This window comes from Pithys albifrons, chromosome 7 (assembly GCF_047495875.1).
Source record: "Pithys albifrons albifrons isolate INPA30051 chromosome 7, PitAlb_v1, whole genome shotgun sequence".
Taxonomy (NCBI): Eukaryota; Metazoa; Chordata; class Aves; order Passeriformes; family Thamnophilidae; genus Pithys; species Pithys albifrons.
Genome location: NC_092464.1, coordinates 57,469,120 through 57,490,597, shown reverse-complemented (window position 1 = coordinate 57,490,597; position 21,478 = coordinate 57,469,120). Strand labels below are relative to the sequence as shown.

The 21,478-nt window shown below is 51.3% G+C and overlaps 1 protein-coding gene across 1 annotated transcript; it reads right to left on the bottom strand.

The window, feature by feature from the left end:
- Positions 1-19,236: 19,236 nt before the first annotated feature.
- LOC139674674 (olfactory receptor 14J1-like) lies at positions 19,237-20,169 on the bottom strand. The gene has a single exon (XM_071561281.1). It carries the CDS (start codon positions 20,167-20,169, stop codon positions 19,237-19,239), a length of 933 nt encoding a protein of 310 aa, XP_071417382.1.
- Between the last annotated feature and the right edge of the window lie 1,309 nt (positions 20,170-21,478).

The window sequence follows — 21,478 nt, the reverse complement described above, 5'->3', positions numbered from 1 at the left end:
GCACAAACTGTCCCTGCAGGTCCTTTGAGTTCTCCTGGCTGTTCCCAGGTCTCTTCAATAAAACATTCTCCTGCCATCATTCCTGTCACAAGCTACAGAGACCCAGGAATGTTAATCCCAGATCATTCTCCATCTGCTTGGGCTCTGGCCATCAACAAGCAAAAGCAGATCTAATTTTCTCAAAGGCCACCCTGAGCCCCTGAACTCATCACACTGAGCCCCTGGAGAACAAGCCGAAAAAGGAGCCTCTTTAAGAGTCCATTCTCTGTGCATGTTCTTCAGAGTGACTTTAGAAGAAGACCACAACCTGCAGGCACTGTGCTGAGGAGATCCCTTTTCATGATGGAACTGCTGTTTGAGGCCAACTCTGCCACAAAAATGCCCATTGTCTGCTGGCAGTCACAGCACTCCCACTGAAGCAGAGCAAGCACAGGACCCAAAGAATTAACACAAAACAGTCTCTGAAGCCAGCCACAGGAAATATAGCTGGATAGAAACCAGGTTTGGGAGCTATCCAAAGATGGTCTTGAGGTCCGTCCAAACCAATACGAAATATGCAGGCAATAACATATAAGGGAGAAGCACAGCCCGAGCACAGGGCATGGTGACCTGCAGGAAGAGACAAGAAATTTCAAACACAGCATTTTGGCACGATCTATATTAAAATCAGCAAAATTCAGTAGAAGTTGAAAAGTTCACCGAGGATGAGGAGGTGAAATGAGACCCCTACCAGATGAGGTAACAGGAACTCCCACCATAATATTCCTCAAAACGACGACTCCACCCCTGACTCCGCCTGGACTCCACCCACTCTATATATTATAACCAAGTGTTGCAATAACATCAATATGCATGTAAAAATGATGTAATCTCTCACACAAACTGTATAAATACTCTGGCTTCACACTGCTGACTTCAGAACTCTATTGTCCGACAAGAATCGGACGGTTCCCCAACGTTGCTTCAATAAATACCTTGCTGCTTAAAGATTAAAACTCTGTCTCTAAGCAGTTTCTTTGTGCCCCTTTGGGCATCACCACACAGAAACAGCCCGACCAAACTGGCAGAGCACTCAGATCTTACACCAACATGGGGTCTTAGAAGGAGAGTGTGGAAGTGGAAAGGGAGCAACTCTAAATAGTGCTGCTGGTCCCCAGCAGTGCTGCTGTGCTGGACTCTTTCCCCTTCTCCTCTGCACATATGAAATTGCCCTGCAGCTTTATAAAGGTCCCACAGTTAGGATCACAGATGAACAAGAACAGTTCAGGATAATTTATTTTCTTTGAATATAAAGAGAGCACAATTCCTCATTTACAGAGATGCTGGGTCACACAGGAAAACAAAGAATGACAAAAGAAATTAATAAAAAAATTTATTGTGCACAACATCCTGACAAGAAGAGCCAATTGAGCATCACCAAAAACCTGAGAAGGCATGCTGGGCTTCTAATGAGTTACACTATGAACTCTATAGAGACGAAAACAGACAGGTTATTGTTGCTGAAAAGCATCCAGTCATCCTTGTCCTCACAGCATCCTTGAGCTCCTGGTTCCTCAGGCTGTAGATGAGGGGGTTCAGTGTTGGAGGCACCACCGAGTACAGAACTGACAAGGTCAGATCCAGGGATGGGGAAGAGATGGAGGGAGGCTTCAGGTAGGAAAATGTGCCAGTGCTGACAAACAGGGAGACCACGGCCAGGTGAGGGAGGCACATGGAAAAGGCTTTGTGCCGTCCCTGCTCAGAGGGGATCCTCAGCACAGCCCTGAAGATCTGCACATAGGAGAAAACCATGAAAACAAAACAACCAAAAACTAAACAGGCACTAACCACAGTAAGCCCAATTTCCCTGAGGTAGGAGTGTGAGCAGGAGAGCTTGAGGATCTGAGGCAGTTCACAGAAGAAATGGCCCAGAGCATTGCCCTGGCACAGGGGCAGGGAAAATGTATTGGCTGTGTGCAGCAGAGAGTAGAGAAAGCCACTGGCCCAGGCAGCTGCTGCCATGTGGGCACAAGCTCTGCTGCCCAGGAGGGTCCCGTAGTGCAGGGGTTTGCAGATGGCAACGTAGCGGTCGTAGCACATGATGGTGAGGAGGGAAAACTCAGCTGACATAAAAAATGTAAACAAAAAGACCTGTGCAGCACATCCCATGTAGGAGATGGTTGTGGTGTCCCAGAGGGAGTTGTGAATGGCTTTGGGGACAGTGGTGCAGATGCAGCCCAGGTCTGTGAGGGACAGGTTGAGCAGGAAGAAGTGCATGGGGGTGTGCAGGTGGTGGTCGCAGGCTACGGCGCTGATGATGAGGCCGTTGCCCAGGAGGGCAGCCAGGGAGATGCCCAGGAAGAGCCACAAGTGCAGGAGCTGCAGCTGCCGCGTGTCTGCCAATGGCAGGAGGAGGAACTGACTGATGGAGCTGCTGTTGGACATGTGTTGTTTCTTAGAAGACGGTCTGTTCCGAAAAGGAAAACACAGGGATTAATTAAGCCTAAAGCTCTCTGACAAAACCAGTCTGTTTTTAACCAAAATCAATGTGACAAATGTTACCAAATGTTCTGTCAAGGAGTCAATCTGCTGACATGGAAATTTTTTCTTACAGCTCTGACATTCAAAAGGGACATTCAGATGGAACCCACCTTGAATGCAAAAGTTCCACCTCTGCATTCATGACTCAAAAGACACATCTGGTGAAGGTTCTGTCCCCCTGGAGAAATCCTCATTTTCCTGGCCCAGCACACAGTGCCCAGTAGAACTGTAGGGACGGGCCCCCAAAATGACCTGTATGCCCCCTCCCCCAGGAATGTTTGGGGTAACTTTTGCCCCACTCTCTGCCCAGGGCTCTGCTGCCTGGAGCTGTCCTTGACAGCAGCTGCTCCTTTGTGCCCAGGGCTGGTCCCTAGCAGTGCTCCTAGAGCCCATCCCAGCCCTGGGTGCTCAGCTCTGGCTTGCAGAGCCCTCCCAGCACAGGGCACTGCCCAGGGAAAGCTCTGGCTGGGCAGGCTCTGATGCCAGTGTCAGAGCAACCTGGAGGAATCTGCAAAAGCAACACTGATGCTGCCTGTGAGCCACTCTGTGGTGGTTTGTGATATTCCCTGGTTTCTGCACCTCTAAAAGCAACAATTTACAGGTTTTAGTGTCTCTTGCTCAGCTCCGAGATGAATTTCTGTCTCATTTCCTACCCAGACAATCCAGAGGGGAAAACTGTAAGAAAAGGAGTTTTCCCCATAAGGCAACCTCCCTCATGCTGTGCTTCCTGCAAATGCCCCTGGGAATTTTTCTGCATTGATCTGGAGCTATAAGTAGCCCTTGCCCCTACAGCACAATTTTGAAAGCAGAAGGACCCTGCCCTTCCCTACCAGGGGTTGCTCCTTCCCCACAGCCCTTCTACCCCAGCCCTGTGATCAGCTCCCCAGGCTGGCTGAGAGCTGACCATGGCAGGCAGCAAAGTCCCTGCCCCAGCACAGCGCCCTGGGCTGCAGGACCCTGCTCTGCCCCACAGCCCTGGGCACCCCTGGCTGCAGCCCCTGGCTCCACAGCTATTCCAAAGTGTCCACCAACAGCACCCTCCTCACACATCATATCAGCTGGGGCTGCGCCAGCTTTAGGAGATGCCTCCAGGAGCTGCCCCTGCATTGCCCTGCACCCACAGACTCACCGTGTCCAGCACTGCAAAGATTTCTCCTCCATGAGCTCTGAGTCATCCTCCCAATGCTGAGCCCCTTTAAGCTCTGTCTGTGCCCTGCTGGTGTCCCTGAGCTGCCCTGGCAGTGCCCTGAGCCCTGCTGGGCTGTACACAGGAGCTGCTCCTGGGCAGAGCTGTCTCTCTGCAGCACTGCCCGCTTGCCAGGAGCTCCCTGTGTGCCAGGAGCCCGGCCCAGCTCAGCAGCACAGCAACAGCCCAGGGCATTTAATGGCCCTCTGGGGGGTTGATGTTGTTTACATTAAACTCAGTCCATCAGAGTAAGTTCAAACAACTTCTCAAGAACTCAAATTGAGATTGAAACACTGAAGTTTCTTGTAGTGTTAATGGGTCCCACTGAGGAACAGGACTGAGAAAGTGTCCCCAGATTCCAGTTAGAGCAGAAAACTGGAGGCAGTGATGACAGTTACGGACAAGCAAGTCAAAGATGTCTCTCATGCTGAGTTAAACTGGCTGTGTTTCAGAATTCAAAGGTCCTAGCCCTGACCTCCAGCCCCTGAGAAGGGAGATCCATTCCCTCCCTCATTGGTCAGGGCTCTTCCTGGGGCACTGGCATGTGGGATGTGCAATGCCAAGGGCAGGAGGATGGGGTGGCACCTCCCAGGCTGCTGAGCAGGGACAAGGAGGCAATGAGGCCCCAGGGCTGCAAGGCTCACTTGTCTCCTCATGCCATCAGGGGCACACACAGCAGCCATGGCCAAAGGCCTGCACAACTTGGCTCTCTTGGGGCCTTTCAGCTTCTGCACATCCCTGTCTCCTCTCCAGCCCAGGCTGTCCTACGGTGTCCATGCCCTGCCCCTTTCCCTGCAGGCTGTCGGCATCCCCCGGCTGCCCCACCTCGCTGGCCCCTTCCTGCACTGACATCTCTCCCTCCTCCCTGCCTCCTCCATAAAGCCTTGGGCTCATCCAGACTCCATCTTTGTGACACTTTGTATCAGAGCATTTCTCTTGGAGGGAAATTCCTTTCTTTGCATGTCCAGTCTGGACCTCCAATATGCCCTTGTTGACATTATTTCTTTCTCATTCTCTTTCTAATTACAAAAATAAAAGCTCCACCACCTCTGACACCACCACTGTGACATTGCAGGACCTCATGGAATCACGGGGTCACTGTGGAATCTCATGGATTTAAGGGACCTTTGTCTCAGTGCAGGGCCTTGATTAGCACAAGGGACCAGTGTGACACTGTGGAACCTCATGGAATTGTGACACTGCAGAGTCTTATTGAAACAATGGGATCATTGTAACTCTGCAACCTCATGGAATGAAGGGATCACTGTGACATTGCAGGGCCTCATAGAACCAAAGGAATCCTTGGATAGTGTGGAAGCTCATGGTGTCACAGAGGTAATAGATGTTTTAGACAGAGTTTATTAGAGAAGATGTCTCATTGAGCTGTTGGGACAGAAAGGACCCCTTGCTTTCTAAACACCTTCTCAGAGAGGAGCCTGGGGGTGACTGAATCCAATCTTAGCCTCAGAGTTACTCTGCAATTTAAATTTCAGGAATTATAGAGGTGTCACTGAATCACTTTTTTCCACAGGTTTTAATGATGGCAAGTCAGATCTAAAAAATGAGTTATTTGTTATGAGAAATGAACAGACAAAAGAACAGTCAAGTGAACAGATGAAAGATCTTAATCCTTTACTTAAACATTCAGTACATTGTGGAAAAGCTGAAAACCTCCTAGTAGAGTATATTATAGCATAAAATAGTGCAGTGCACTGTGTCAAAGAAGTTATTTTAAAACAGTTGTGTTGAAACCAGCAAAGAAACTATCATTAAGCAGAGATTGATGTAACTCTCACACAACTAAAGAGAGCAGATCTCTCTCCTTCCCTTAACCCCTGGGCAGTGACCATGAAGAGCCATCCCTGCTTCATGGGAGAAGCTCCACATGCTTCAAGACAGTCTGTGAAGGGATCTGCCATATGGAAGTTGAACAGAGATTTTAGAGTTATACAGTGAGGGATTGCTAGTCATGAATTTCCAGGCCAGTGAGCAGCTTATCTGTCAGATCCTGTTCCAAAAAGCAGGATGAGCATTTGCAGTTTGGTGAACCAGGCTGGTTTTAGCAGAATTCAACACCAAAACAGCCCCTTGGTGGCAGCAGTAACTCAGCATAGAGAGCCTGCATTGTTTGCATTCTCTGAGCCATTCTGGGCCTGATCAGGGCAGAACATCCTGTCATGGTCCATAAGGCTCTGCAGTGTCACAATGGCCCCTTGATGTCATGAGGTTCCAAAATGTCCTGAGGTTCATTAGATTCCAGCATTCCCCACAAGTCACAAAGGCCCCTTGGTTCCATGAGATTCCACAGTGCCCCAGGGTCCCTTTGTCTCCATAAGGCTCTTCACAAGTCACTATGGCCCGTTGATTCCATGAGGTTCCAGTCTCCCAGGGTTCCTTTGGTTCCATTAATCCCTGCAATGTCACAATGGCCTTTGATTCCATGAGATTCCACAGTGCTCCAGAGTCCCTTTGGCTCCACAAGGCTCTTCACAAGTCACTATGGCCCATTGATTCCAGTCTCCCAGGGTTCCTTTGGTTCCATTAATCCCTGCAATGTCATAATGGCCTTTGATTCCATGAGGCTCCACAGTGCCCCAGAGTCCCTTTGGCTCCATGATGCCCTGCAGTGTCACAAAGCCCCTTCATTCCATCAGGCTCCTCAGTGTGACAACAGCCCCTGGTTCCATAAGGTTCTGAAATGTCTCAGTGTTCCCTGGGTTCCCTGGGCCCTGCAGTGTCACAATGGCCCCTCATATCCAAGAGGTTCCACAGTGTCCCTGAGTTCATTTGGTTTGATGAGGCCTCAGGTGCCACAGTGGCCTCTTCATTCCATGAGGTTCCAAAAGGTTCCAGGGTTCCTTTGGTTCCATGAGGCCCTGAAGTGTCACAATGGCCCCTTGATTCCAGGAGGTTCCAAAATATCTGAGGATTCCTTTGATTCCCACATGTCACAATTGCCCCATGGCTCCGTGAGGATCCACAGTGTCCCAGGTTTCCTTGGGTTCCAAAAGCCCTGGAGTGTCACAATGACTTCTTGATTCCATGAGGTTCCACAGTCTCCCTGGATTCCTTTTTTCTCATGAGGGCCTAAAGTGTCACAATGTCCCCTTTGGTTCCAGGAGGTTCTGTGGTGTCACAATGTCCCCTTTGGTTCCAGGAGGTTCTGTGGTGTCACAATGGCCCTTTGGTTCCAGGAGGTTAACACAGTCCTTGCTGGAACACACCTGGTTGGATGTTGCCCCACCTGCAGAGCTGCCTCCAGCTCTGGGGTCCCAGCACAGCAAGGACATGGAGCTGTTGGAGCGAGTCCAGAGGAGGCACCAAGATGATCAGAGGGATGGAGCAGCTCTGCCATGAGGGAAGGCTGAGAGAATTGGGATTGTACAGCCTGGAGAAGGGAAGGCCTTGGGGTGACCTAATTGTGGCTGAAGGGAGCCAACAAGAAAGATGAAGAGAGACTGATTACAAGGATCTGGACAGACAGGACAAGGGACATTGGTGTCACACTGATAGAGAGAAGGGTTAGATGAGATATTGGTAAGAAATTCTTTATGGTGAGAGTGGTGAGGCCCTGGCACAGGTTGCTCAGAAAAGTTCTGGCTGCTCCATCCTTGGAAGTTCTTCAAGCCAAGCAGAATGTGGCTCTGAGCAACCTGGTCTTGTCAAAGATGTTCCTGCCCCTGGGGTTGGAACGAGATGCTCTTTAAGGTCCCTCATGACCCAAAGCATTCTGTGATTCTGTGGCTGGTGGGTGATGTGGTGGTCAGGGCTGTCTTGGGCACAGAGACCGTGAAATAATGGGGATTTCCATTGTGGGTGAAGGAAGGAGAGGCACCAGCAGAACTGACACCTTGGACTGAGAGCTGACAGACTTTGGCCAGTTTGGGAAACTGATGGATGGAGTCCCTTGGGAGTCAGTCCTCAAAGAGAAAGGAGTGCAGGATGAATGCAGGTGTTTTAAGAAGGAAATCTCAAAGCTCCAGGAGCTGTGCCTCTCTGGCCTGAGACAAGCCAGGGGTCAAAAAGTCTGGCCTGGTTTAACACAGACCATGGGCTGAATGTCAGGAAAAAAAAGAGAGTGTATCACCTCTGGAAAGAGGGGCAGAAAACCTGGGGGGACTACAAGGATATGGTGAAATTATGGAGGGTTAAAATGTGAAGGGCCAAAGACAAACTGGAACTGAATTTGGCCACTGCAGTTAAAGACAGCAAAAAATGTGTCTCTGAATCCATGGGCAGCAAAAGGAGGGCTCAGGAGAGTCTCCATTCTTTGCTGGATGCAGAGGCAGCGCAGGGTCAGGGCAGGAGGAAAAGGCTGAGGGAATTAATGACTTCTTTGTCTCAGTCTTTTAACACCAAATACAGTTGTGCTCAGGATACCCAGATCCCAGGGCTGGAAGGTGGTGATGGGGAGCTGAGTGAAGCCCCCATAACCCAGAGAGAAATGGTCAGTGACCTGCTGTGTCAATGAGAACCCCACAAGTCCCTGCCCACATGAGATGCACCTGAGGGTACTGAGGGAGCTGGAGAAAGAGCTGGCCAAGCCACTGTCACTCATTGCCCAGGAGTCCTGGAGAACTGGGGAAGTCCCAGCTGAAAAGAAATCAGCCAAAGTGACACCCATTTATAGGCAGGGCCAGAAGGATCTGGCAACTCCAGGCCTGTCAGGCCTGACCTTGGTGCCAGGGAAGTCCATGGAGCAGATCATCCTGAGTGCCATCAGACACACAAACAGGACAACCAGGGGATCAGGGACAGTCAGTGTGGGTTTGGGAAAGGCAGGTCCTGGTTGACAAACCTGATCCCCTTCTATGACAAAATGACCCACTCAGGAGATGAGGGAAAGGCTATGGATGTGTCTCTCTGGAATTCAGTCAAGCCTTTGGCACCACCTCCCACAGCATCTCCTGCAGAAACTGGCTGCTCATGGCTGGGATGAGGGAACTGTTTGCTGGGTGAAAAACTGACTGATGGCCCAGGGAGTGGTGGGGAATGGAACTAAATCCAGATGGGTCTGGTCACCAGTGGTGTTCCCTAGGGCTCAGTGTTGGGGCTGGTCCTGTTTAACATCATTATTGAGGATCTGGAAAAAGGGATGGAGTGCACCCTCAGTAAATTGGTGGACAACACCAAGGTGGGTGTGATTGTGGGTCTGCTGCAGGGCAGGAAAGTTCTGCAGAGGCATCTGGACAAGCTGGATTAATAAGACCAAGTGTCAGATCCTGACCTTGGGTCCCAACAACCCCATGGAATACTCCAGGCTGTGGGCAGAGTGGTTTGAGAGCTGCTCAGCAGGAAGGGACTTGGGGGTGCTGCTGGAGAGTGGCTGGATATGAGTCAGAGTGTGCCCAAGTGGGCAAGAAGGCCAAAGGCATCTGGCCAGTGTAAGGACTAATGTGGCCAGCAGGACCAGGACAGGGATTGTCCCTCTGTGCTGGGCACTGCTGAGGCCCCACCTCAAGTCCTGTGCTCAGTTCTGAACCGCTCACTACAGAAAGGACATTGAGGGGCTGGAGCATGTCCAGAGAAGGGAATGGAGCTGGAAAAGAGTCTGGAAAACATGTTGGATGAGGAACTGGTGTTCTTGAGTCTGGAGAAGAGGAGGCTCAGGGAGGACCTCATTGCTCTCTTCAAAGACCCAAAAGGAGGTCTTAGTGAGCAGGGGTCTCCCTCTCTTCTGCCAACCCTGTAGGGAGGGAAAGAGAGGAAAGAGACTTGACTTGAGTATGTCAAGAATCAGACTAGATATTAAAAATATGTTTTTCACTGAGAGGGTGTTTATGCAATGAAATAATTAGCCCAGGGAGGTGGTGGTATCTTGAAGTGCTCATGTGGTGTATGGATGTGACATCTTGGAATACGATTTAGGGATGATTATAGTGGTGCTTGGATGACAGTTGGACTAGAAGACTTTGAAGGTCTCTTCCAGCCTTGATGAATCTGTGAGTCTCAGACCTGTCATCACTGCCTCCAAATTTCTGCTCAAAAAAACCCTGGGGATGTTTTCACAGTCGTGTTCCTCAGTGGGACCCATTAGCACTGCAAGAAGCTTTACAGTTTGAATCTCACTTTAACTTTCCTCAGGGTCTGATGTTGAGGGACTCAGCACCAAACCCCCCAGAGGGCCATTAAATGCCCTGGGCTGTTGCTGTGCTGCTGAGCTGGGCTGGGCTCCTGGCACACAGGGAGCTCCTGGCAAGCGGGCAGCGCTGCAGAGAGACAGCTCTGCCCAGGAGCAGCTCCTGTGCACAGCCCAGCAGGGCTCAGGGCACTGCCTGCACACGCCCAGGGCACAGCAGAGAAGGGACAGAGATGAGAGGCAGCCTGGGCTGGGAGGGGACTGAGCTCTCATTAAAGGAGAAACCTCCACAGTATTTGAATGAAGAATTCTCTGTCTGCAGGAAAGTTAATCTTCCCTTCCTGCAGGGATCTCCTAAAACTGGCACATCCCACAGCATCCAGTATCTTTCAGAAGGACTCCCACAGTTCTTCAGTGGAGAGGAGGTGGCCATATGGCAGAGCAGGGCAGGACCTGCAGGCACCAAGGGCAGACAAGAGAAGTGAGAAAGAGTTTTAAAGTGTCCTGGAGTGGGAGGACAGGTGAGAGCTCATCAGGAGAGGAATCTTCACAGCCCTTTGCCAGGGTAAGTCTCTGGCTGCAGAGCAGTGCAGGTGAGTTCCTGGAATTGTCTCTTACACCTGCCAAATGCCAGCACTGACAGGACCTGCCAGGATGGCTCTCCTGGATTTCCTGGTGTGGAGCATCAGAGGCACAGGGCAAGAAGGTTCCCTTCTCCCAGGGATGGCTGTGGGATGTGGCAGAGGGTGGGGGTGCAGCCAGGGGTGCCCAGGGCTGTCCTGCAGAGCAGGGTCCTGCAGCCCAGGGCTCTGTGTGCTGGGGCATGGGCTCTGCTCCCTGCCAGGGACAGCTCAGCATGGCCAATGAGCTCCCCATGGCCCTGCAGGGAGAAGGTGTGGGTGGAAGGAGTGACCCTCTCATGGCAGGGCAGGGATGAGCAGGGCAGGGATGTGGGTCATGTCTCTTGACCCACAAGACTTGACCTGCAGTGCAATAAAAATTTCAGGCATTTCAGACACCCACAACCACTGGTAATTGTGGCAGGTAGAACTGGGTGAAAAAATACAAAGAATACCCTCAGCCGAATTCCTCAGCTGGGCAAATTGCAACCAGTAGGGCTGGAAGCTCTTTGATGTATCACGAGTACATTAATTTGAGCTCACCCTGCATTCTGAGTTCCCTCTCTCTGCAAGGCAAAAAGGACTCCTCAGGAGTCCATTACAGTGTCCCTGTTTTAATGGCCTCATCAGCCAACAAAACCCAGAGCTCAGGTGAGCAGGATGCAGGGAGGTCTTAAAAAGAGAGACCCTTATTGTCAAGTTGCTGTGAGACAATGTGTTTTGCTACAATAGTCACAGCTAACTTAGTTCTGCCTTTTCCTCCTCAACAGACAACATTCCCCCAAGGCAGCAAATGTCCAACAGCAGCTCCATCAGCCAGTTCCTCCTCCTGCCATTGGCAGACACACGGCAGCTGCAGCTCCTGCACTTGTGGCTCTTCCTGGGCATCTCCCTGGCTGCCCTCCTGGGCAACGGCCTCATCATCAGCGCCATAGCCTGCGACCACCACCTGCACACCCCCATGCACTTCTTCCTGCTCAACCTGTCCCTCACAGACCTGGGCTCCATCTGCACCACTGTCCCCAAAGCCATGCACAACTCCCTCTGGGACACCACAACCATCTCCTACATGGGATGTGCTGCACAGCTCTTTTTCTTTGTCTTCTTCATGTCAGCAGAGTTTTCCCTCCTCACCATCATGTGCTACGACCGCTACGTTGCCATCTGCAAACCCCTGCACTACGGGACCCTCCTGGGCAGCAGAGCTTGTGCCCACATGGCAGCAGCTGCCTGGGCCACTGCGTTTCTCTACTCTCTGCTGCACACAGCCAATACATTTTCCCTGCCCCTGTGCCAGGGGAATGCCCTGGGCCAGTTCTTCTGTGAAGAGCCCCAGATCCTCAAGCTCTCCTGCTCACACTCCTACCTCAGGGAATTTGGGCTTATTGTGGCTAGTTTTTTTTTATTTATGGGATGTTTCATTTTCATAGTTTTCTCCTATGTGCAGATCTTCAGGGCTGTGCTGAGGATCCCCTCTGAGCAGGGACGGCACAAAGCCTTTTCCACGTGTCTCCCTCACCTGGCCGTGGTCTCCCTGTTTCTCAGCACTGCCTCATTTGCTTGCCTGAAGCCTCCCTCCATGTCCTCCCCATCCCTGGATCTGGTGGTGGCAGTTCTGTACTCGGTGGTGCCTCCAGCAGTGAATCCCCTCATCTACAGCCTGAGGAACCAGGAGCTCAAGGATGCTGTGAGGAAAATGATGACTGGATGCTTTTCAGCAGGAGGAGACTGCCTGCTTTGCTCTGTCAGTGACGCCCAGTGCATTTCATGAGAGACGAAATCTGTACACTTATATAATTTTCCTTTTTTTTCCCTTCTAACTTTGCTGTTATCAAATAAAAAAAAGTAACTATTAATTTTATCCCCGTTAATTAGCCACCCAGTCTTTTGTGACCAAGGCCAAGGACTGCCCTGGGCATCCCATCAGAGGAGCCATTCCCCACCCTGGAAGCTCCTGCCCTGAGCTGGGGGTACACAGAGGACTGTGGGACCAGCTGTGGGGCAGTGGGGCACAAAGGGGCCATGGAATCTCTGCCAGGGGGTGACAGCAAGGCCAGGCACAGACAAGGAATTCCTGGGCATTGCCTGTGCTGTGCACGTGGGACTGTGGGGAAGACAAAGCTCCCGTGGAGTTGGTGGCTGCAGGAAAAGCCAAGAGCCAAAAGAGCCTCAGTGGCTGTGCTGGAGACCAAGGCTGAAGGAGGGAAATGCAGGGCTGCTGTGGGATGGGGAGGGGGATTTAATTCCAGCAGACACTGCTGTGGGGCTGAGGGACTCCATGGCTTCTCTGCCTGAGTCTTTACTGGAAAGGTCGCTCAGGCCTCTGTGCTCAGGGAAAGCTTCAGGGAGGAGGAGAGCCCGTCTTGGCAGGAACCTCCTGCAATGGCAGAGGGACACATGGCAGTGTGTGCCCCTGCAGGGCACTGCCCTGGCCATGGCACAGGCTGGGAGCTGCCTGGCTGGGAGCAGCCCTGTAAGGCAGTTGTGGGTGGGCAGGAGCTGGGCAGGAGGCAGCCGTGTGCCCTGGCAGCAAGGGAGGCCAGGAGCACCCTGGGCTGTGTGAGCAGCACAGCAAGGACGTGGCTTATCCTGGTTGCTGTGGCTGAGGAAAGCTGCACAAAGAGCTGTGGAGTTTAGAAATTGTATCCTCTTTAATTTTTGTGTTTTGGCCATGAAAAGGAACTTTCTATGGGTCTAAATCTCAGCACTTTCTGGTCCTCCCAAAGAGCACAAACCTGATGAGTTGTGGTTCTCACTCCAGTAGCACTTAGATCTTCCTCCACACCCAGAGCATGAAGCTCCCTTGTCCCTCAAAGTTCTTGAAAATGGAGGGATGAAGGACACAGGACAGACTGTGTGGATCAGTTGCAGGGCATGGCCAGGGATTTGGGGTGGTTGTTACCCCAGGGCAGGACCCAGCACTTGGCCTTGTTGAACCTCATCCAGTTGGCCTGGGCCCATTGATCCAGCCTGTCCAGACCCCTCTGCTGAGCCTTCCTGCCCTCCAGCAGATCAAGAATCCCACCCAGCCTGGTGTCATCTGAACAAATGCTGCAGAACATGCCCAATAAAGTTCCTGTAACCCCAAAATATTTGGATTAGTGGAGATTTAGCTCTGCACAACAAAGTAATTCATTCACTTTCTCTCTTTTCCTCCCGCTCTGGATCAAGGGAACTTCTGACTTCAGTGTGTGACTCACTTTGTGCAAAGAGCAAAATGGACAGAATTGGGGTAGGGAGCACTTGGAGGGACCTTTAGATCTGTACTTGACAAATAACATGTTTTCCATTGGTCTAAAATTGCCTGCTGTGGAAGGTGGACGTCAGTGATGTGAACTTAAAATACAGCAGAGGAATTTCTTCTATTTTTGAGCTGTGCCTTCCTTTGGTTTTGTTTGCTGACAATACATGAACATCCCTGTGTGTCTCCTGCAGCTCTTTCTCCAAGTACAGCAGGTGGGAGTTGGTGCCCAGGAGCTGAAACCTGCAGGTCCAGCCTTTGGTGGAGGAAGCTCAGATTGCACAAGGCTGCTTTGAGTACCAGGGGTGTGATGAAGGAAATGGTGGGGTGGGGATTAGGGATAAAGTCTGATGGATTGTCAGACAAAAAGGGTCTTGGTTTTCATATTTATTCACACTGAATTAGGAGATGCTCTGGGTCAATATCAATAGGGAATTGCTGATAATAATGTTTAAAGAGGAAAAAATAAACAGGCCACAAAAAAGACATATTTTTGCTTGTGTTTTGGTTTTTTTTTTTTTAAAGTATAAAATATTCACTTTGAATGCATTTCTGAGATCTCTGTAATTGACCACAGAGGATTTGAAAATGTAAAAGTAAATTATTCCCAGGGGTTTGTTTTGTTAAAATGCCATCAGTGAAAAGAGACCATGAAGGGAATGAGCAGACAAGGAGACCATCCCTGGTGCTTGGGGACAATATCAATTAGGGTTTGCTGCTCTCAGTGTATAAACAGGAAAGAGGAAATGGGACAAAAAGTTATATTTCTTCATTTTTTTGTCACTGGAGTACACTGACTTTGAATACACTTCTGGTATCTGTCTAATGAAGCAGAGAAGAATTGAAGCCTTAATATTAAATTATTCCCCAAGGCTTGTCTTGTTAGGATGTTTTGAATGTTAATGAGCACTCTGGCACTGAATTCCTGAACTGAAGCTTTGAAAACTGAAAAAAACTCTAAAAAAGCAAAATTCATCATCAAACCTTCAAGTTCCTGAGAGTGTCAGCAAGCCCCACTGAGGCCATGAGTGAAAAGAGACCCCGGAGGGAATGAGCAGACAAGAAGACCCTCCCTGGGGCTGGGGAAGCAGCAGCTCAGAGTTACTGGTTACAGGTGGAAAATGGACTGTGGAATGTGGCTGTGAAAGTGCCTGATGGACTTTGCCAAGCAGGACAGCCAAGCCCTGCCACCCATCTCTGGTTCCTCACAGGATGCTCCTGGAGCAGAGTGATGTGGGGTGTGGAATGGGGAGTGCAGGAGAGCAGTAGGACACCTCCACAGCTCTATGGAGTGGGTGAGGAGGTGACAAGCCCTGGGGCTGTAAGGAACTGGTGTCTTCTCATAGGCTGTCAAGCCCCAGGAAACTGCCCTGTTGCAGAAAAGCACAGTGAAGAGCCAAAGTGTGTGAGAGCAGGAGAGGGCACAGCAGTGTCCCTTCCACAGCCAGGCCTCCAGGGACACACCTGAAGGAGCAGCAGAGCAGGGTCTGGGCTTTGTCTTTGTTTCCTGGACACCCTGGGCAAGGGGCCCCAGGGCAATTGTCACAGATCACCCCCTGCAAACACCATTCCCAGTACTGGCCTCTCACCCACCACTGACAGGTTGTTTGTCACTCCATGAGGACACCAAATGAGCAGCTCACAAGACCATGCTGCAATTGTACAGAGGAGACTTCAGCATTCACAGTGTGTATGTGGGGGAGATGAACCCAAGAGAACACAAAGACCATCAGCTAATCCTGGAGGTGCTGGGAAGGGCTGTGGGACACACAGTGTCTCGAGGTCATATCACTCTGGTCCCCACATCCCCTGGAAAACCCCCAGGATGCAGCACTGGGATGTGCTTCTGAGCACAGAGCTCCCCCTGTGTCCATCCCTCAGGCCGTGGGGCATCTCAGAGAGGGGCAGAGCAGGTGACACCCCACAGGGCTGAGGTGCCTCCAGTCCCCAGCAGTGGCAGTGAGAGCCCAGGGAGAGACTGTGACTCCTGCAATGATCTCCCCATGGGTGTAAAAGGGAAAGACTCTCTGATCAGCCCTGGGTGCATGAGAATCCCACAACCCCAGTTCAGAGGTGGATGCCTTGCTGGACCTCGACATTTCTGTGAGTGACGCCAGGAACAAACTCCACTGGCCCAGTGAGATTCATCTCAGTGGTCTTGGACAGTTCATTGCAAGTGCTCCTGAACTGCTGCATCACCCTTGCCTGGGATTCTGGGCTGTGCTCTCAAAAGGGCCAGAGCAATCTGAGAGGTTCTGGGGTCCTTGGAAAAGGCAGATGCCAAGCCCATCTTTAAGAAGAGCAAAATGAGAATGGGGAAAATTTCTGCAGTGTCCCAGGGTTCCTTGCAGTCCATGAGGCCCTGTAGTGTCACAATGATCCCTGGATTCCATGAGGCTCCACAGGGTCACAATGGGCTTCTGTTTCCTTGAGGTCCTGCAGGGTCACAATGGAACTTTGATTCCATGAGGTTCCCAAGTGTCAGAATGGCCCCTTGGTTCCAAGGCATTCCACAGAGTCCCAGGGTCCCTTTGGTTCCTGAGAGAAGATTGCTGGGGGTGAAATTAGGAGTATCAAGTTATCCTCACAGAAGTTGCAATGGTACACAAATTATAGGTAAAGGTCCATCAGGAGTGTTTGCACAGTCAGTGTTTCAACACCCTCAGCATTACCTGAACTTGGTTTTACCTCACCAAAATCTTTCCTCTCTGTTGGCCAAGCCCCTCTTTCCTCCCCCAAATATCCCATCCCTTTTGTCCCAGATCCTTCTGACCTCCCCAAATCCTTCAGCTGGATGGGCTCAGCTTTGTGACACCCTTCATGACCCCTGAGCATCTGCCTGCCCAGCTTGGCCAGTCAGTTCTGGGAACACACCTGACAGCCCAGCCCCCAAGGGGACAGGATGTTCTGCTGTGCTGGAGAGGACCCTCCTCAGCCTGGCCAGCAGTGCTGCAGGGGGGGATTCCCTGCCCCTCCCCAGCTGGTCCTTCCTGCCCAGCAGCTCCTGCTCCAGAAGGGCTCACAGACACTCTGGGGGACTTTTCATACTTGGGTTCTTGAGCTGCCCTGGGGCATCTCTGGGGCAGTGGCCAACTCTGTGACTGCTCTGGGAAGTCATGGCCTGAAGCCAGGAGTGTGGGTTTTAGGAGGTAGTTGAAACCTCTGCAGACAAGAAATCCTGGTAATTGTTGAAGACTTCCTTGCCTATCATTATGATGTGCTGTTTATTTTTAATTTCAAGATTTTTTTCATAATTTTCTTTTTACTGACAACACCACACACTTGTTCTATTAATCTGATTCACTCTCTGTTTATGTGAAAATATTTGTGCAGCTATTTATCAGAGTACATTTCCTACCAGTGTTTTGAATGCAGAAACATTGCTCAGAGGAGCTACTGAACTTCTTTGGGATGGTTTCATATCCCTAATTTTGCCTCTTCTGTTCTTCCTCTCCCAATTTGCCTTCCAAGATCCCTCCAAGCTGTGTGTGCTTGGGAATGTTTTCACAGTCCTGAGCTCTGGGCCATGTCAAAGGGGACAAATGCACCTTCTGGAGAACACTGTCACTCCTGCTCACAGAGCCTCTCTGACTGCACAGGGGAGACTCCCCCAGGCTGTTTCCTGGTGTGGGATAAAGGGACATAAAGGCAGAGGAGAGGGATGGAGGAGACATGGACATTTGCAATGGGCATGCTCAAGGCTGGTGAGATAAATGTCCCTGGGACAGGGAGGTTGTTCCTGCAGTCACACCCAGAAATGTCAGGGCTCTGACAGGTGCCCACACCTGAGCTGGGCTCATGCCCTGCTCACACCCCCAGGGCTGTTCAGAGACACGAGTCCTTCCCTTGCACACACACAGACAGTTCCTGGCAGCAGGTGCAGTGTCTCCCTGGGCTCCTGCTGCCACTGCCCGGGGCTGGAGGCATCTCAGCCCTGCAGAGCCCCCACCCTGCACACTCACACACTTCAGCTCAACACTGGGGTTTCCCTCTCCCTGGCATGGCCCAGTCCTGCCCCTCCCTGGTCCCACCAATCCACCTGCCCCGGCCCCACAGAGCAGCACAATCATGTCTGGCCCTGCAGCAAGAAATGGAGGCAATGGAGGTCAGGGACAGTGACTTTGTGTCTGGAATGTTCAGGAGACCATCATCTCAGGCATCTCCTGCAGCCCCAGGGCCAGCCCCACTCCCCAGGACAGCAGGAGAGAATCAGTGCTGGGGCTCCTCAGGCATCTCCTACTGCCCCAGGAACCGGACAGCCTCTTTCCATGGCTCCTCTGCACACACAGCCTGTCCTGCTCTTCTTCTGGCACATCCCGTCTCCCCACAGAGCCTTTCCCCAGGGGAACACATCTGTGCTGGCCTGACCAGCCATTCCTGCAGCCCCTCCCCGTGGTCCCCACAGCCCCCGAGCTGGGGATGCTGCTCTGCAGGGCACAGGGGCTGTGGTGCCCAGGGCCATGGGGGGGCTCTGCTGGGTTGTGCTGGTCAGGCTGGGAGGCAGAGCCAGCTGATGGTGGTCCCTGCCACTGACCCCCTGCCACACAAGCTCTTGTGTGGCCATGGAGGGTGCTCAGAGGGGCCCTGCCTTGTTCCAGTGCTGGGAGGTGGGTCTGGGGGCTGCGCTGGATCCAGCCTATGATCCATGAAGAGCCATTTGCCAGTTCACACCAAGACTTTAAAATTTTATCACTGGATCACACCAAGCTGGACAGGCTCATGATCAGTGCCAAAACTTTCCTGCTGACTCCCTGCACAAATTGTCCTTGCAGGTCCCCTGAGTTCTCCTGGCAGCTCCCAAGTCTTTAGGAAAAACATTCACCTGCCATCACCCCTGTCACAAAGCCATGGAAACCCAGGATAGACCATCATAAACCATTTCCTGTCTGCATGGACACTGGTCACCAGGAAGCAAAACCTGAAGCAGAACTAAGTCCATTGAGGACCAAACTGGGACAATCATCTCATCACACTGAATCCCAGGGAGGACAAAGCAGCACAAGGAGCCTCTTTAATGTCTCTTCCTTTGGCATGTTCTTAGTAACAACTTTGAGGGAAGCCCAAAGCCTTCCTGCCCTGCCCTCAGGAGATGCCCTTTCCTGATGGAGCTGCTGTTGGGCAGCCCAGCTGTGTCCCAAATGTCCCCATGGCCTGTCCCTACCTGTGATTCCAGGACAGACACACAGCAGGAGTGTGACCAACCTGGCAGAGGACCAAGGCCTTGGACCAACACAGGGACTCAGAAGGAGAGTGTGGAAGTTGAAAAGGCAGCTCTGAACAGACCCCTCCTCTCTGTAAACATGGACTGCCCTGCAGTGACCTGTCCTTTGTAAATGCCTAAGAAGATCAAACAAGTGACTCCACAGTCCTTTATTTTGTGTAACTACTCAAGAACTATTCCTCATTTAGACAGTCTCTGGGTCAAATACAAAAGGAAGATACTGGACTGGACTGGAGATTAATTAAAAAAATTAATTATGCACAAACTCATGACAAGATGAACCAATGCCCCGCATCAAAATGCTGAGAAGGCAGGATGGACCTGAAATGAGTTCCATTCTGAATACTATGCAGAAAACAAAAGTTAGTGTCATGCATCTGGAGAGCATCTGGTCATCATTTTCCTCACAGCACCCTTGAGCTCCTGGTTCCTGAGGCTGTAAATGACGGGATTTATTGCTGGAGTCACCACTGAGTACAGAACTGACAATGTCAGATCCAGGGATGTGGAGAAGATGGAGGGAGGCTTCAGGTAGGAAAACACACCAGTGCTGACAAACAGGGAGACCACGACCAGGTGAGGGAGGCACGTGGAAAAGGCTTTGTGCCGTCCCTGCTCAGAGGGGATCCTCAGCACAGCCCTGAAGATCTGCACATACGAGAAAACTATGAACATGAAACAACCAAATAATAAACATGCACTAACCACAATGAGCCCAAACTTCCTGAGGTAGGAGTGTGAGCAGGAGAGCTTGAGGATGTGGGGGATTTCACAGAAGAACTGGCTCAGGGCATTTCCCTGGCACAGGGGCAGGGAAAATGTATTGGCTGTGTGCAGCAGAGAGTAGAGAAAGCCACTGACCCAGGCAGCTCCTGCCATGTGGGCACAAGCTCTGCTGCCCAGGAGGGTCCCGTAGTGCAGGGGTTTGCAGATGGCAACGTGGCGGTCGTAGCACATGATGGTGAGGAGGGAAAAATCGGCTGACATGAAGAAGACAAAGAAAAAGAGCTGTGCAGCACATCCCATGTAGGAGATGGTTGTGGTGTCCCAGAGGGAGTTGTGCATGGCTTTGGGGACAGTGGTGCAGATGGAGCCCAGGTCTGTGAGGGACAGGTTGAGCAGGAAGAAGTGCATGGAGGTGTGCAGGTGGTGGTCGCAGGCTACGGCGCTGATGATGAGGCCGTTGCCCAGGAGGGCAGCCAGGGAGATGCCCAGGAAGAGCCACAAGTGCAGGAGCTGCAGCTGCCGTGTGTCTGCCAATGGCAGGAGGAGGAACTGGCTGATGGAGCTGCTGTTGGACATGAGCTTCATCTGGCAATGGAGCACTGTCCAAGAAGGAAAAGATAGAGACAATTTAGAACAGACTTCTAACGGAAAAAATCAGCTAATATCTCATAGAATTTCCCGTCTACTTCACTAATTTTGGATTCATTTTCTCTCTCTGGTCTGACTATGCTGCCCAAAAAGAGCTCGTTCAGCCCTGCTGCAGTGGGCACATGGAGGCTGGCTCATGAAAGTTCCAGAAATCCCGAGGGATGGCAGGTGTAACAGAATTAAGCTATCTGCTCTTATTGCAGAAGAATCTGGACTGCAGAAGACAGGGTTAGCTGAACTTATTAGTGATTTTGTCAGAGTATTGTTCTACTTGTTTCCCTTAATTTTTTTCTACTGTCATATCTGTCACATGCTAATTTTAAGTGTAAAAATTCTATTTTTTGGTGAATGAAAATGTGAACATTTTTAGGGCGGGACAGATGATAGTGCTCAGCTCTCAGTGTTTTAGTTCATAGTCAGCACAGACAGATACAGTGCTGACTGCTCTGTTTCCCATCTGCCCTGCACTTCCATTTGTGGTGCCTCAGAGCTGATTAAAGAGAAAAATATCTGTACAGGTTCTGATGGCAATGTCAGAGCAACCCTGAGGAGGCTGGAAAAGGGACACTGATGGTGCCTGTAGGGCACAGTGTGGTGATTTCTCATATTGCCTGTTTTATTCAGTTCTAATTGTAGAAGATGGAGAATTTTTGTGCCTGCTGCTGGACTGAGAAATTAATTTCTGTGTCCCATTGCCTACCTGGGCAAGCCAGAGCAGAAGACATAAAGAGCAGGACCAATTCCAGGCATGTGTCACAAAACCTTCTGAGCTTCTTTAAAACTCCATTCTTGAATGTCCTGTTGTGATTTGGAGCTGTGAGCAGCCAGCCACCTTCAGCACCCTGAGAGTGGAAGGATCCTGCCCTCACCTATCATTGACTGCTCCTTCCCCACAGCCCTTCTTCCCCAGCCCTGTGAGCAGCTCCCCAGGCCAGCTGAGAGCTGACCCTGGCAGGCAGCAGAGTCCCTGCCCCAGCACAGCGCCCTGGGCTGCAGGACCCTGCTCTGCCCCACAGCTCTGGACACTCTTGGCTGCACCCCTGGCTCCATAGCTATTCCAAAGTGTCCCCCAACAGCCCCCTCCTCACACATCCCATCAGCTGGGACTCTGTCAGCTTTAGGAGATGCCTCCAGGAGCTGCCCCTGCATTGCCCTGCACCCACAGACTCACCGTGTCCAGCACTGCAAAGATTTCTCCTCCATGAGCTCTGAGACATCCTCCCAATGCTGAGCCCCT

Excerpts from the sequence above, each read along its gene's own strand:
- LOC139674674 (XM_071561281.1), bottom strand. The coding sequence starts at position 20,169 with ATGTCCAACAGCAGCTCCATCAGCCAGTTCCTCCTCCTGCCATTGGCA.